Here is a 14,180-nt window from a genome sequence, read left to right as displayed (position 1 = left end):
GTTGTGTGTGTGTGTGTGTGTGTGTGTGTGTGTGTGTGTGTGTGTGTGTGTGTGTGTGTGTGTGTGTGTGATGGCAGCCTGCCAATTGAAAAGTATGCATAATAATAAAGATTTATTCTACATTTGCCATGAAGCCTGCACAATGCACAACACATCATTAACAGGTGCCCCATTAATCTCTGTGCCTCAAGTAGCGCGCGCGCACACACACGCACGCACGCACGCACGCACACACACACACACACACACACACACACACACACACACACACACACACACACACACACACACACACACACACACACACACACACACACACACACACACACACACAAACACACAAACACAGATTTACTGTGTCTAATAAACAGGCCACCTACGGAGACCCTGAAGGAAAATCCCACAACTTTTCTAATTGTTGGAGGGCTTCTAAAAGCATAAATTATTACTTTGTTGTTGGTTTGATAATGTTATTTTTGTAACACTGACAGTTTGAAGATTTTAGTGTTTACTAAATCTGGCCTGAAAATAAGCGGAAAAGTGAAACAGGAGGCACTGGCCTCAGCTGTGTAAATTCACACTTAGGTATAACTGTAGTGTTTAACCCTTCTTTGAAACCGGAGCAAATTCATTTGATGTCTTTTGGAAAAACTTATGGGGAAGGCAACAAGCAACTTAACAATATATGGCTAAAAAATAGCAAAAAAAAAAAGAAAAAGTAAAATAGTAAAAGGACAATTACCTTAAAATACGCAAAAAAAGAGGGAAAAACAAATAAGAAAATTACCATAAACATTGTTTTTTTTCAATTAATCATAATAAAAAAAATCCCATTTGACTGGAAAGAAGACGATATGTGATCTTTCAACATGATTTATTATTCTACAATCGAAAACATCACAGTACACATTTTATTATTAGTAAACTATCACACAAAACACATTCTTACTCTTCCTTGTAGTATATTTACTGTTCTCTGCATGTAAAAATTATCTTCAGGTTATTGTTGCGCTATCTGTTGTTTAGCAAGTAAGCCAAAATCAAAGCAGAAATATGTTCAAGAGGCAAGCGTCAAATTGAAATAGTACTATATAGGGTATCATCAATAGTACTATATAGCGTAATAATAGCGTATCAGATTTCATGTTTAATGTCAAGTAGCTTTTGGCAAGGCTACAGATTGCAGGGGAGAAATATAAAGGGGAGCGTTATGGGACAAATCAGGGATAATGAGAGGAGAGTGATAATGAACATAGTATATACAAGGAGGGAGGAGGAGAATAAAATAGGCATGAAGTGGAAGAGAGGAGAGGAGAGGAGAGGAGAGACTGATGGAGTGGAGAAAAAAAAGCCAATAGAGAGGGGTAAAGGTCAAGAGAAAAGAAAATGAGGTAAGAAAAAAGACAATGAGGACGCTGAATGGGAGAGGAGGAATGAGCGGGAAAGGTCAGAAGAAAAAATAAAATGACAGATGGAAAGGCGCAATCAAAGAAAAGGTCGGGAAGAAAGAGGAGGAGGATGAGTTGGTCCACTTTTTGGCCATTACTGTTCCACCCTGCAGAACCCTCACAACTGTGTGCGTGAGTGGGTGGAAGTCGGTTAAACAGGTGACTTAAAATGTCATTTTTCTATTGCAACTCGTTTATAATTTTACCCCTAAACACAAACGTCTCTGTGTATTAAATGCAACAATGGAAATGGAAGACTGTAACCGCTATAGACTGGAAAAATGTTAATATATGTACAAATGAAGCAGAACACGGCCCTTCTATAATATTTCATAAATAGAGAGAACAATGATGCGAGACTTTTATCATAAATTAAGCAACATACCCTATTGATGTCTAATAAAGTAACACACCAGTCCACCAATCAACACTTAATATAGGATAACTCCATATCACTTGGAAAAAGATATGAAAGAGTAAGAGAGAGATCATCACATGCATGCATAGTATAAATCCTTAAATTCCTGATGAGGGATTTTTTTTTTAACACCAAACATAATGAGTAACTGGCTGATGATTGTTTCTTAAAACGCTGAGTGTCATGACGAGAAATAAAAAATGTGTTTATATATGTTTAACTGTAAATATACGGCAGTTCTCATTTCACGTTAGCTCTCTCAGACGGTTTGGTCAGGTGCAGATAGAAGCTTCTTTCAAGAGATTTCTTATAAGAATTAAAGACTTATCCACAGTACTTAAAATATCTGAATTACATGCATATACAGTTACACACTCATCTGTTCACACAGTCTCTCTCTCTCACACACACACACACACACACACACACACACACACACACACACACACACACACACACACACACACACACACACACACACACACACACACACACACACACACACACACGCACAGGTAGACACAGCTGTTGAGTGCTATTGAATGCTTCAGGGTCTACGATTCCCAACAGCAGATGTTAAGAGTAGGCGTTATTAACAGGAGATATTTACACCCTTGACCTGAGCGATGCACAGCTCTATGCTCGAGAAAGGCCCAAATGCAAATTCTACTTTATATACACAGAACAAAACAATTAAAAGCAACACTTTTTGTTTTTGCTCCCATTTTTCACAGATTAAAAGGTAAAGATCTAAAACTTTTTTATGCACTCAATAGCTATTTTTCTTACATTTTGGAAGTGTTAGACACATATGGATAGAGATAAACAGAACAGTACCACCGGAAATCGTAGGGGCAGTGTAGTGTAGTTTAAGTGAGATACGACTGTGAGAGATGGTGAAGACATTTAAAAAAGGCAGAACAGAATCAAACAGTAACATAGTGAAAAAAAAACCTTGTCCAGATGGCACAATTTTTTTAATGGCCTCACAGACCATCGCTGTCTACAATGCTGCCTCCATTCAAATGTACATTATTATGACCTCCTCCACTTTTGCCTGGTTTGTTTTTGTCAGAAACCTTTTGACTCTGGCCTCTTTTGCCATCTCTTGGCTGCATTTATGCTAACATAAAGTATGCATGGAGGTATGAGGGCAGTGACTTTTACAGTCTTTGAAACAGACATATCTGTTTTCATACATAAAGGAGTACACACACACACACACACACACACACACACACACACACACACACACACACATATATATATATATATATATATCCTCTGTTTAACAAGGAAAAAGTTGATTGAGATTAAAAACTCTGCTTCAAGAGCAATCTAGCCAAGAGGGCAGCATAAAGGATCGCTACAACCATAACCACAACATCCAGTCAAAATGAAACAAGAAAACAGCTGAATAAATAAACATGTGTAACTGTCTAAAATGATTTCAGTAATTATCCAGATAGCAGTGACACTGATCAAGAGTGCTATTTTCTTGATCCTTTGAAATGAAATTCCCCAATATTAAACTGCTCAGATAATTTCAGCACTCAGTAAGGATTTCATTTTTTCCAAGATGATTCATCCTCCTAACAGTTGTTAAGATGCTGATTAAACAGCAACATTACTACACAGGTGTGCCTTGGGATGTTCACCAAAAAGGCCACAAATTAGCATGATAATGCATGTTGCAAGGATCTGTACACAGTTCCTGGAAGCTAAAAAATACATCTCACTTCTTGGTCGATCTGCGTACTCACCAGACATGTCACACATTGGGATTCTCTGGATTGGCGTGTACGTCGGCAGGATCCAATATCCAGCAACTTTACACAGCGACTGAAAAGGAGCTCCACAGGCCTCAGCGAACAGCCTGATCAACTCTATGAGAAAGAGAAGTGTCGCACCGCATGAGACAAATGGTTGTCACATGAGATAGTGACTGATTCTTTGAGGTTTCTGTGACCAAAAAGTGCATTTCTGCAGCACTGGCCATGTGAAATCCTAATGAATATCTTTTTTTTCCACGATCAAACTGCACACTTCGGGGTGGCCGTGTTGTGACCAGCCCAGAGCACACCAGTGTGGTAATCATGCTGTTTAATCAGCATGTTGATCTGCCACACCTGCTCGGTGGAACAATGATGTTGGAAAAGGAGAAGTGCACACTGACACAGATTTGAACAAATTTGCAACCAAAATTGAAAGAAATATATCTATTGAGTGCATAAAAAAAGTCCTAAATCTTTAACTTACACTTGTAAAAAAATGCAAACAAAAACAAAAGTGTTGCGTCTAAATATTTGTTCACTTTACTTTACATTATACAACATCTAAACAAAAGAATAGCACTGCAAAGACAAATCCAGTGAAACTTCCCCAAAGGTGAAAGAGTTTGTATATGCTTATATATATATAAATATGTACAATATATGCATATGTACTGTATATAGTTTACATGAGGGTACTGCTTGTGCTGATTAAAGAAGGGGAAAACGTTCTAGGCCTGTGTAATGGACCTACAGTATATGTCTTGTGTGCCTCCAGGAGCGAACATTTCACAGTCATTGTCCGCCTTGTTACGCTTCACCTAATAATTCCAACCCTCAGTCATAGATTGGACCTTATAGCTGTCTGCGTGTGTGTGTGTGTGTGTGTGTGTGTGTGTGTGTGTGTGTACAGTACACAGAGCGAGTTGGCATTATAGCTAATGTAATGTGGTTTGAAGCTGGAAGGCAGATTTGCAGAATTTGAGCTGAATTTGAAATAATTGGCTTTATCCAACAAAGCCCTATAAACCACACACACATACACACACAAACATGTTCACACATATATTCTAGCATATGGATATTTGTCAGAAAACACACGTTTATGCACACAAACACAGCACTAACACTCACATACACAGATGGGTGCGGAAAAGGAAGTGCAGAATAAATAATTGAGAAAAGCAACATTGCTCTTATTATTATTGCTGTTTGTGAAATCGCTCACTTGGGGGTTGTCAAAGCAGCTTCTCATTCACTGCATGCATATGTGAGTGTGTGTGCTCCACCAGTGACTGCCGCATCGCCAACCCTGTGACACCACGTCATACTAGGCTCCCTGTGAGGCCTTGTCAGAAGTAAGGATTAGAGCCAAAACAAAAAATTAATAAATAAAAGGACAACATGGGGAATGGGGGGAAGGGAGAAAGGAGAAGGCAAGAGCCAAAAGAGAAATGAGGAAGAGAGGGACGAAAAGATTTGACAGGCTGTGAAGTTTGCTCATTAGGCGTATTCCTCTGTGATGGCCCGTTGTGAGATGCTCGGTCTGAGTGTGTCAGCTAAGTGCAACTCATGACAGCGCACAGGCTGGTTGGAACAGGCAACAATGGTCAAGACACACAAGTTGAACTGATACACATGCTGCTCATGGTGCATGTTAAGATGGACACCAAGCCTGCGTTCTTAAGCCTCTAGATAAATGGCTGCAGAGGATAATACTGACACTACAGCCAGTTGCCAGGAGAAAATGTTGTCATTGTACGTTCTAAGAATATGTTGCATTTGCACATTTTATATATATCATATCAATGTTACTAAGGTACCGCAGATGATGAGATGCCACAATGAGTGTGTTTACAGGCACAAAATAGTTTTTTCCCTTATTCCAAAAAAGACAGTATTCCTACTAAGCTTTTAACATGGCTAATGAAAATGTATATTCCACTACATGCAGCTATGCCTACTCTGATTAACGTACCCTAACACCTGGTGTATCATGTCAAAATATAGAAAAGTGGAACGTCTTGTCATTTTGCTTCTTTGTATCAAAATAAGATTTTCTTTACAGTTTCCTACTGGTGGTGGACTTGTTGAACTCTCTCTTTCCTGTCTTCACCTTCTTGAAAAGGTTAGTGCTGTGTTATCTGTGCATATCCCAAAATCCACTGATATCTACGTCTTTCATAAAGCTTAAAAAATAGATGTGTTCCTCCCTCCAATCAGAAATGGGATTTTCTTTTGGACGCATCTCTACCCCACAGCTTTGCAAACTGTTGGTTTTTCTACAACGTATCCATGACAACGCACAAACTCCACTGTAAACAGGCAACAGCTTGTGTGTCCCAAACTGCAGTAAAAACCCCAATTGAGACGCATATCCCGAAATGGCTGTATAAATGCCAAAATAATTCTCCTGAAACCCAATAATACTAGCATAACCCACATCTCAATAAGAAAATGCTACATTTGGAAAATGTCCTAATTCATAATATTTAAATGGAACAAGCTGTTTACACGACCTGCATTAAATTCAGAATATTGACATTCAAAATTATAGAGGAATTTTGGTGTGCATGTAACCATAGTCAGAGAGTTGGAAGGGATGAGATGCCACAATGATGGAGTTAAACTTCTGAACAACACCAAAGAACATATCTCAGTACTTTGATACAATGCTTTGCTTTCTAAGTCAAAATAGGTTTTGTTTGTTGAATGATTTAAGCAGATTAATGCCATAAATGGAGTAGTAAACCAAATTCTATTATTAAAACTGTGGCATATATGTGAAAAGGGAGCGCTTTTCAGTTTGCAAGCAACTAGGGTGGGGTGGTGTGTATGGCATCTGGGCTTCCCTTATTGTTGTAATGAACTGCGTATGTAAGTGGTCAATTATAGGCTTTTGGAATCAAGCATTTTTGATGCAATACTTCAAAATCTTTGGTATCCAGTCTTTTGTGCAAGTTTAATGTTGCGATACCTTTCATGTTCTGAAGTATTGGACAAACCCAAGTGTGGCCTAAAACAAATGCAGGCATTTACTGAACATAGACAAAATAAAAAGACTTTTAGTGCTAGTTTGCCTTCTTATCTGCTCCGAAACCTCATTTTCTACCAGTCCATCAGTGTGATTGAGTGTGTGTTAATTTCCAGGGGCCACGTATTCAGGGTTAGTGTAGGAGAAGCCGAGGAAGTCGTCCTGGTCCAGGTTCATGATGACGAGCTTGTCTGTCGGTGTTAAGTCCACCGGCATCTTGGTGAACTCCTTGTCAAAGTTACAGGTGTCCTTACGGTTCCTCTGCAGGAGGTGTTATGAGATTATGAGGGGAAAAGGGCATGATGGGAGGAATAATTGAAGAGGGGGAGGAAAAATTAAAAAATGGTTGTAAGTGAATGGGATGGATTGAAAAGGAGAAGAAGAGAAAGCATTATTGTTAGATACCTAGTACAATATCATCTGCATAGAAGCGCAAGTCATCTTTGTTTGGACTTTTCCTTCATTCATGTTACAGGTACGTACGTACTTTAAATTTGTTTATAAAGTCTAGTATCCACACAAAGGTCTTTGACTTGTAAGCATGTTGCCTTTTTAATGCAACTGTATTATTGTCAAATGTACTATAGATTATATGAGTGTGACTAGTGTTGTTGTAGTCTGGCTTTTTGTCCAGGTGCCCTCTGACTTTTTGTTAAGAACATACTGAGTCAGCAAAACCACCCATATACATACATACTGAACATATGATATGTACTACATAGAGTTAATTTGTATTTTCCTCGATTCAGGAGTATGTTATCTTCCTTTATTTCTCACTGGAATATCCAGTCTCTCCAGTAATGTCTTGCCAACCAATGTCTGTCTTTTTAAACAGTGTCTCTTTAATGCCAGGATATTTTTAAAGCTCAAAAATGAGCCTCCCCTTGTCCACTGTGACAGGTACAAGACTACAGAAGACATACCACACCTGACAGGAAAAGATGTCGGCACAGTTGCCTGGATGTGCGAAGCAATGGAGTGAATCTACAAAAACACTGCATTTCTTGAGTTTCAACAGTGAAAAATAGGACAGCGGTGTTTTCTGTCTGCCTGCTGTGCTGCTAGTGTGTGGGTTTATATAGAAAATAACAAACGCAACGCCCTTCTCTTGTCCCGTCTTCACTGTGATGGTCCCTTTTGTTCGTGTTATTTGTAGTCTGGGCACAAACTTGACGTGCTAAGTATCTGGTAATGTTAAGATGCCACAAGTGGCACCAGTATGAATGATGGCAGATGAAAGGAAGATAAAAGGATGAGATAAAAAAAGATACATGGATATCATTAAACAGGAAGAGAGATAACCAAACGTCTTGTACCTTGAATATAAAAAAATATAAAAATATCAAGTGGTAGCAGGCAAACCATACTAGAGAGATCTTTTAACAGAGGTAAAATAAAAAGAAATATTAAATAAATCCACAAATAAAGCGGAAGAGTGAGTGAAGGAAGTGCAGAGGAGATACAGAGATGAGAGTAAGATGCTAAGTGACATGAATGACGACAAGAAAAAAGTGAAACTGGAGTAGAGGCAACAGCAACTGTGACTTTGTGTAGGAGGTGAGGGAAATCTGTGTGTTACTGTAAGTGTGTGCTCGTGGAGGGTTTCTCTGGGGCAGGACATTGTTAATACTTGGCTCAGTTGGTGGATGGACAGAGGAAAGAAAAGAGTGAGCTGGGTGTTAAAGATGGAGGAGTGTATGTTAGTGAGTGGGGGAGGGGCAAGTTAGATGCGGTAAAAGACAGCGGATGCTATTTGATTAACTGACACTGACATATTCGTTTACTGCTGGCAAGTTAATACTTATTGGGGCTGCCCAGGCTGTTAGTATTCATGACGGTGTAAAGCTCTGCGTATAAGAGCACCCTTATTATTTATACATACATATCATACTACTGTATGCATATATGGCCCAGAGGATGTTTTCCACAGATGGAGATGCATAACGTAGATGTGCTGTTTTCAGATTTTACCAAAACTCATGGAGCTGGATATCTTAGGGGGATCCATATACCTTGTGTCCAGGGTATGCACATATTTGTGATACCTGTCAATCAATTTAGCTTATGTGTGTAACAAGTTAAGTTAATTTTTTAGGCAGCAGCATCCCTAATGTGGCCATCTTTTTACAGTCAGTGTGAGCAATCCTACAAATGAAGTCTGGCTTGTTCACTAAGATGCACAAAAAATGACCAGGTTTCCAGGTGTTGTGCATATCATACAGATGTTCACACCCTCTCGGCGTCTCATAATAATGCGCAAGGCATCCTTTAGCTTCTGTGTGTGATGCACAGCTGTCTGTGTGCATCATCGAATGTGGGACAAATGATTGGAAGAGAATAAAAGTGAAGAGTAAAACAAAACAGGTACATTATTCAGTAAAAGTCAGTGAAAACATTATTTAGTCACTGAGAGAGTCATGAGGTAAAGATGCATACACAGAGCAGCAGAGAGGGAGAGAAGGAAAAGGATCAATTAAAAGCTGGCCACATAAATATTCACATCACTGAGCAAGTAGCGGTCACAGAAAAAACCACACAAGGGGCGACCTCAGAAAATCCACAACCATAAACACATCCACAAAGTCAAGAGTCTGAGCCTTTAACAGCCCGTACGTTTAAAACACACAAACAGCTGAAGCCACAGTCCAAATCAAAGTACGAGAAAGAAGAGGTGAAGAGAGAAAGCGACAGAATTTTAAAAAAGTCTAGTAAATTAGATGTTGATTACCATGTTGGTTCAACACTTCTGAAGGTATAAAGCTGACAAAAGCTTGGCTGTTTATTTGAAGAGAGCGATGCAGAGGAAGGCGGGGTCAGAAATAACAGCGAGAGAGACAGAGAGGGACAGGAGAGCGTTCAAGATCACAGGAGCTACAAACCAACGTTGCATCTCCTACCTTCATCTGCCAACTCTCCCAACGCCTGCGAGGAGCTGCCTCCATCCACAGGGACACACCTGCCACAGCTGGCCCAGATCCACATCACGGTCCTGGGCTTGATATCCACTAGAGCACCACATCTCAAGAGAGGCCTGCACTCATATAGACCTAGTGTAATTAACCTTGCAAATAATGTATCAGAGATTTAGTTTTGCTAACTTGAGTTTAATTTAACTTGGTCAATCCAAAGTCAAAACAAAACCCTGCGCAGCCAAATATCATTAAAAAATTACAAAGCTTTATTTTATACTAGAGTGGAGATCCTAACATTTCCAAAGACACCAATATTGTCATTTTAGAGGAATTTCTATGATATAGCTAAAGTTTTTTGCAGTAAATTTTCATTTGGTGGAATGGTGTGGCCATAAAAAACATTGCTTTTATCAACCCCTGAAGGACCTATTGTTTAAATGATAAACACAAAAAAGTGGTAACTTTGCATTACTAGTTATGACCGGCATAGCAACAGTAACTAAGGGGGGGCAGGGTTTGGCAAATGTCAGTTAAAATCACCAAAATAGAGAACCTCAGCGGGCTAATGAGCCCCAAAACCTTAACATTTTAGCCCTCGTGGTTCTCATGTCTCAAAGGTTATGTTTTTCTTCTTTTTGATGGGTTTTTGGTTAGAAGCCTGAAATAAGGTCTGTGGTTAACACTAGCTTAAGAGACTTTCACGTTTTGTTCTATGACATAACATACAACAATAAATACCCCACTCGCATATTTTGAAGCTTTTATGTGTCTTTAAAAGTCGGCTGCTAACAAGTGGCTAAATAATACAACAGAATGTCATCACGTCAAAGTGCTCCAAACACGGCTTTACAATCTCATAGCAGTGGCGACGTGACTTAAGTGTAGTTTGTTTAAGCCTAACAGTAGTTTTGTACTTCTGGCAATTGCGTTTAGGTTTCAAAAATCCTGAAATTGGTGTTCCTTTGTGTAAATTATCTTGCCGAACACATTCTTTAAGTATTATATATGTCTGTTTACCACAGAGCTTATTTTCTGCAATAATCCAACATCCAAAGGAAAAATCTCATAGGCTTTTTTTACAAGGGAACCAGGATAACATTAGCTTCCGGGTTCGCCTCCAGAAAAACACCATCCCTGGGGCACTCTGTACTAACAGGTGGTAGCCTTCCTGTCAGTGTGAATACAGCACAATAATCCCACACATGCTTTCATTATAATGTCCTGAAGGACCAATCTAGGAAATTTTATTTATCCATGTCAGTGATCGCTATTGCCGATCAATATACTGTCAAACTAAATGTCAGTCAACTTATGACTTGCAGTCTGACAGGAAATATAAACACACCCATACAGATGTGAATGTGTGTGTTTATGTTTCCAAAACCTTGTAAATCCTCTGTGTAGTACACTGCCTAAGACCGTGCAGTTATTTACCAAAAATACCCATATAAACTCATTCACTCACTCACACACACACACACACACACACACACAGCTGCCAGCCATGTAGGCCAGCTCATAATGTGTTCCATCTCAACACGCTTCAATTGCAGTTAATGCTGTGAGGCAGAGAGACAGAGATATGGAGGGAGAAAAAAAAGGGAAAGAGATGCAGCAAAGGACAGGGAGCGAGATAAATATCAGTGGCCCTTGGTTTAGATGTATAGATAGAGAGCTTGGAATATACGGTAGCATCAGGGCAAACATGCACAATTGTTTTTTTAGTCGCTGTGCTCTAGAGGCAGTGGTTTTAATAGAGAAACATGACTCTGAGTCTTTAATTTAGTCTTTGCCTCTTTTCCTCTCTCTCTCCTCCTCTCTTCTGCCTTCCTGCCTCTCTCTCCCTCTCTCACCCCATCTCTTTTCAGTAACGAGAGGATTAGCGGGAGACGAGCCTATGTCAGCTGAGGATGCGGGGAGAGTGGGAGGCACAGAGGAAAGGGGAGGTGAAGAGGAGAGGAGGGTGAATGAAAGGCGGTATCGAACGCTGACCTGTTTTGGGCTGATAAGCGCAGGCTGCTTTGTGCTGAAGCCACTGGCTTTAATTTGGGGGCCGCAACATTTGGAATTAATTATCACACACACTCCAGCACTGCTGCGGCTTACTGTGTACATGGCTATTACATCCACTCCAATACAAACTTTATACAGCTTATGTGCTGGAACTTACTGTTACACAGGAGTTTGTATAGCTGCTATGATAAATTTGCATAAAATACAGCTGCACCGTAATGTTCGTATACAGTTAACAAAGAGGAAGGTGTGAAGAACTATATGAAAAGAAAGAAAGAAGAAAAAAGAAATAACATAGCAACAGAAAGACGTTCCTTTTCAACACTAAAATATAAAGCAGCGTGTTTAACATGTTCGCTACAAGTTCAAGTTGAATGCAGCAACCAGGGAATTGTGCAGGTACTTCTGAATATATTTAATTTCACATCCAAGGTTGAGGGGAAACTGACTCAGTTGTTTGCTAAGAAGTAATCATTTATCTTTCATCAACAGTTTCCTGGATGTTCTTTTAGTTTCTCTACTAATAAGATGGCTAACTGGGGAACACTTTCTGTGATTATAAGTCCATCAACCTATTGTTGTGGGGTGAATATAAAATGAATTTTATACATATACATATATACGTAAACACACACACACACACACACATACATATATGTATTTACAAAAAAAGCATTGAAGTTTGAATGGCATGAGTATTTGTTCATTTGTTTATTAAGACTGATGTGTAGATTTTGTGTATTTTGTGAATATTTTTCTATTTTGTAAGGCTTTTTTGCAGTTATTTGTCTGTTCTGTTTTGCTTTGTTTTTTTTTTTACATGTTTAACATAAAGAATCATTCATTCATTTACTCATTCATTACCTTTTCAGTATCTGCTCAATAAAATGAAATAAATGTGAATAATGTGAATAAGTCCGTTTTCCAAAGTGTCAGTCTATAGACCGTCATCAAAACATGCACGTACATGTTGGCAAGGGAAGTTGTCTTTTGCCCTAAATCTAGACAAGTTAGCAAGCTTTGAACATTCACTTAAAGCTGTGCCAGCATCAAATTGTGTCGTTGCTGCATCTTTGGCTGTCAAAATTGATATTCCAACAACGGACTATAATTGTACAGAATTCATTTGGGAGCATAAATGTTACAGAGCAACAGGTGTTTAGGTTTAACAGTGTTAACTGGTGACCTTTGCATAAATCACTACAAGCATCCATGGACACCTTCAGCTGAAAGTCCAGCAGTTAACGCTGCCACTTGTTAAACTGAATCAGTCGGCGTCTATGACTGCTTGTGATACAGTAAATCAGATAAAAGCAGAATACATGTTTGCAGGAAAAAAAAAATCAAGGTCTGAACTATAGCTGTTAAGCCAACAACACAAAATCCAGATGCTATTGCCCGTTAGGACATAACATTTGTTTTCTGGTTTTGTAAAAATAACTCAAGTCTAATACATCGTGATCTTGTGTCCTTGTCTTTAGCTGTTGAGGATTTCTGATTACAGGAAAGAAAAATCTGAGTCTTGGGTCGTGGTATTTGATGTTCTGTACATGACCACAAGGCAGTTGTAATCACTGGGTGACTTGTATGCTCCACCAAATACATGTACAGTACATATCTGGCATAAGGCAGTTTTTTTTAGGTAGCATTTGTGATCTGTTTCTATATTGTGTGCGCATAATTGTATATTATGTCACCAGAGTACTGTTTAATGAATCCTATGTCTGATGCAAAACACATGTGAAAAAGCCTTTATTTGGGTTTTTGGTCTGAAAAAAATGTAGGGCGTCGTGATTGGAAAACAACAGGACTGACACACAACCCACAGTGTGTATTCAGTGCATATGCCAAAAAAGACTTACTCTCTTATAATCATATGGCTCTACAGTCCACCGAAATGTAAAGAGCTTAAACCTCAAAACATTTGACTGTTTTCATCAAAGTTAAACCTCACTGACATAGTTTTCTCTTCCTATCAACTGATTTTGAGCCTCTCTTGCTTTCACCAGTCCTGTCATCACAGACTGAAGCGTTCCCAGTGGATAATTGGTGTGTTGTACTGTGTACTGTGTACGTTACCATCACAATGCGCCACAGCTAAGACCCGCTGCATCCAGTTTTCGTAAATACTTGTAAACATTATATTGTACTAGGGATAGTAAATGGTGCAAGATCCAGTAACCCCTATAAAAAGTAAATGTGCAGCTCGTCAGCAGCAGCAGCAGCGGCGGCTCGACTACAGTGGATTGCGAGCAGCTTTAGAGGCGGTGTGAAGCGGCTGAGTGGCTCAGCAGGGCTGTGTGTATGTAGGCCGTGTTCTGCATGTTATTTCCTTGAAGTCATCAGACCTACGCTCCCCCATCAGGGAAAGGCTCTTATGATAAGTGGCAGCCATGAAATATGCACAGCCTGTCGTAGCCGCCTGCCCCGCTTCACAGAGCCTCGCTTAGCTGCCTCGTCCCCTCCCTTCCTACTCTCCACTGTCCCTTCTTGCTACCTTTACCTCGCCTCTCTTTATCATGTATTGCTTCCCTCTTCTTCCGTTTCACCTGTTTTTTTCTCTCTTTCATCACTCTAATCTTG

The 14,180-nt window shown here is 39.5% G+C and overlaps 1 protein-coding gene across 1 annotated transcript in view; it reads right to left on the bottom strand.

The window, feature by feature from the left end:
- Positions 1-857: 857 nt before the first annotated feature.
- prkcbb (protein kinase C, beta b) overlaps positions 858-14,180 on the bottom strand; it is a 134,000-nt gene continuing 120,677 nt past the window's right edge. Inside the window, exon 19 of the mRNA XM_042505737.2 lies at positions 858-6,933. Coding sequence (XP_042361671.1) covers positions 6,778-6,933 — 156 coding nt within the window. The 3' untranslated portion in view covers positions 858-6,777. The remainder of the gene's footprint in view (positions 6,934-14,180) is intronic.

This window comes from Plectropomus leopardus, chromosome 18, assembly GCF_026936395.1.
Source record: "Plectropomus leopardus strain MGB_pleo_1.0 chromosome 18, ASM2693639v1, whole genome shotgun sequence".
Lineage (NCBI taxonomy): Eukaryota > Metazoa > Chordata > Actinopteri > Perciformes > Serranidae > Plectropomus > Plectropomus leopardus.
Note: the sequence above shows the minus strand (reverse complement) of the source record. Positions and strands in the feature narration are given on the sequence as shown.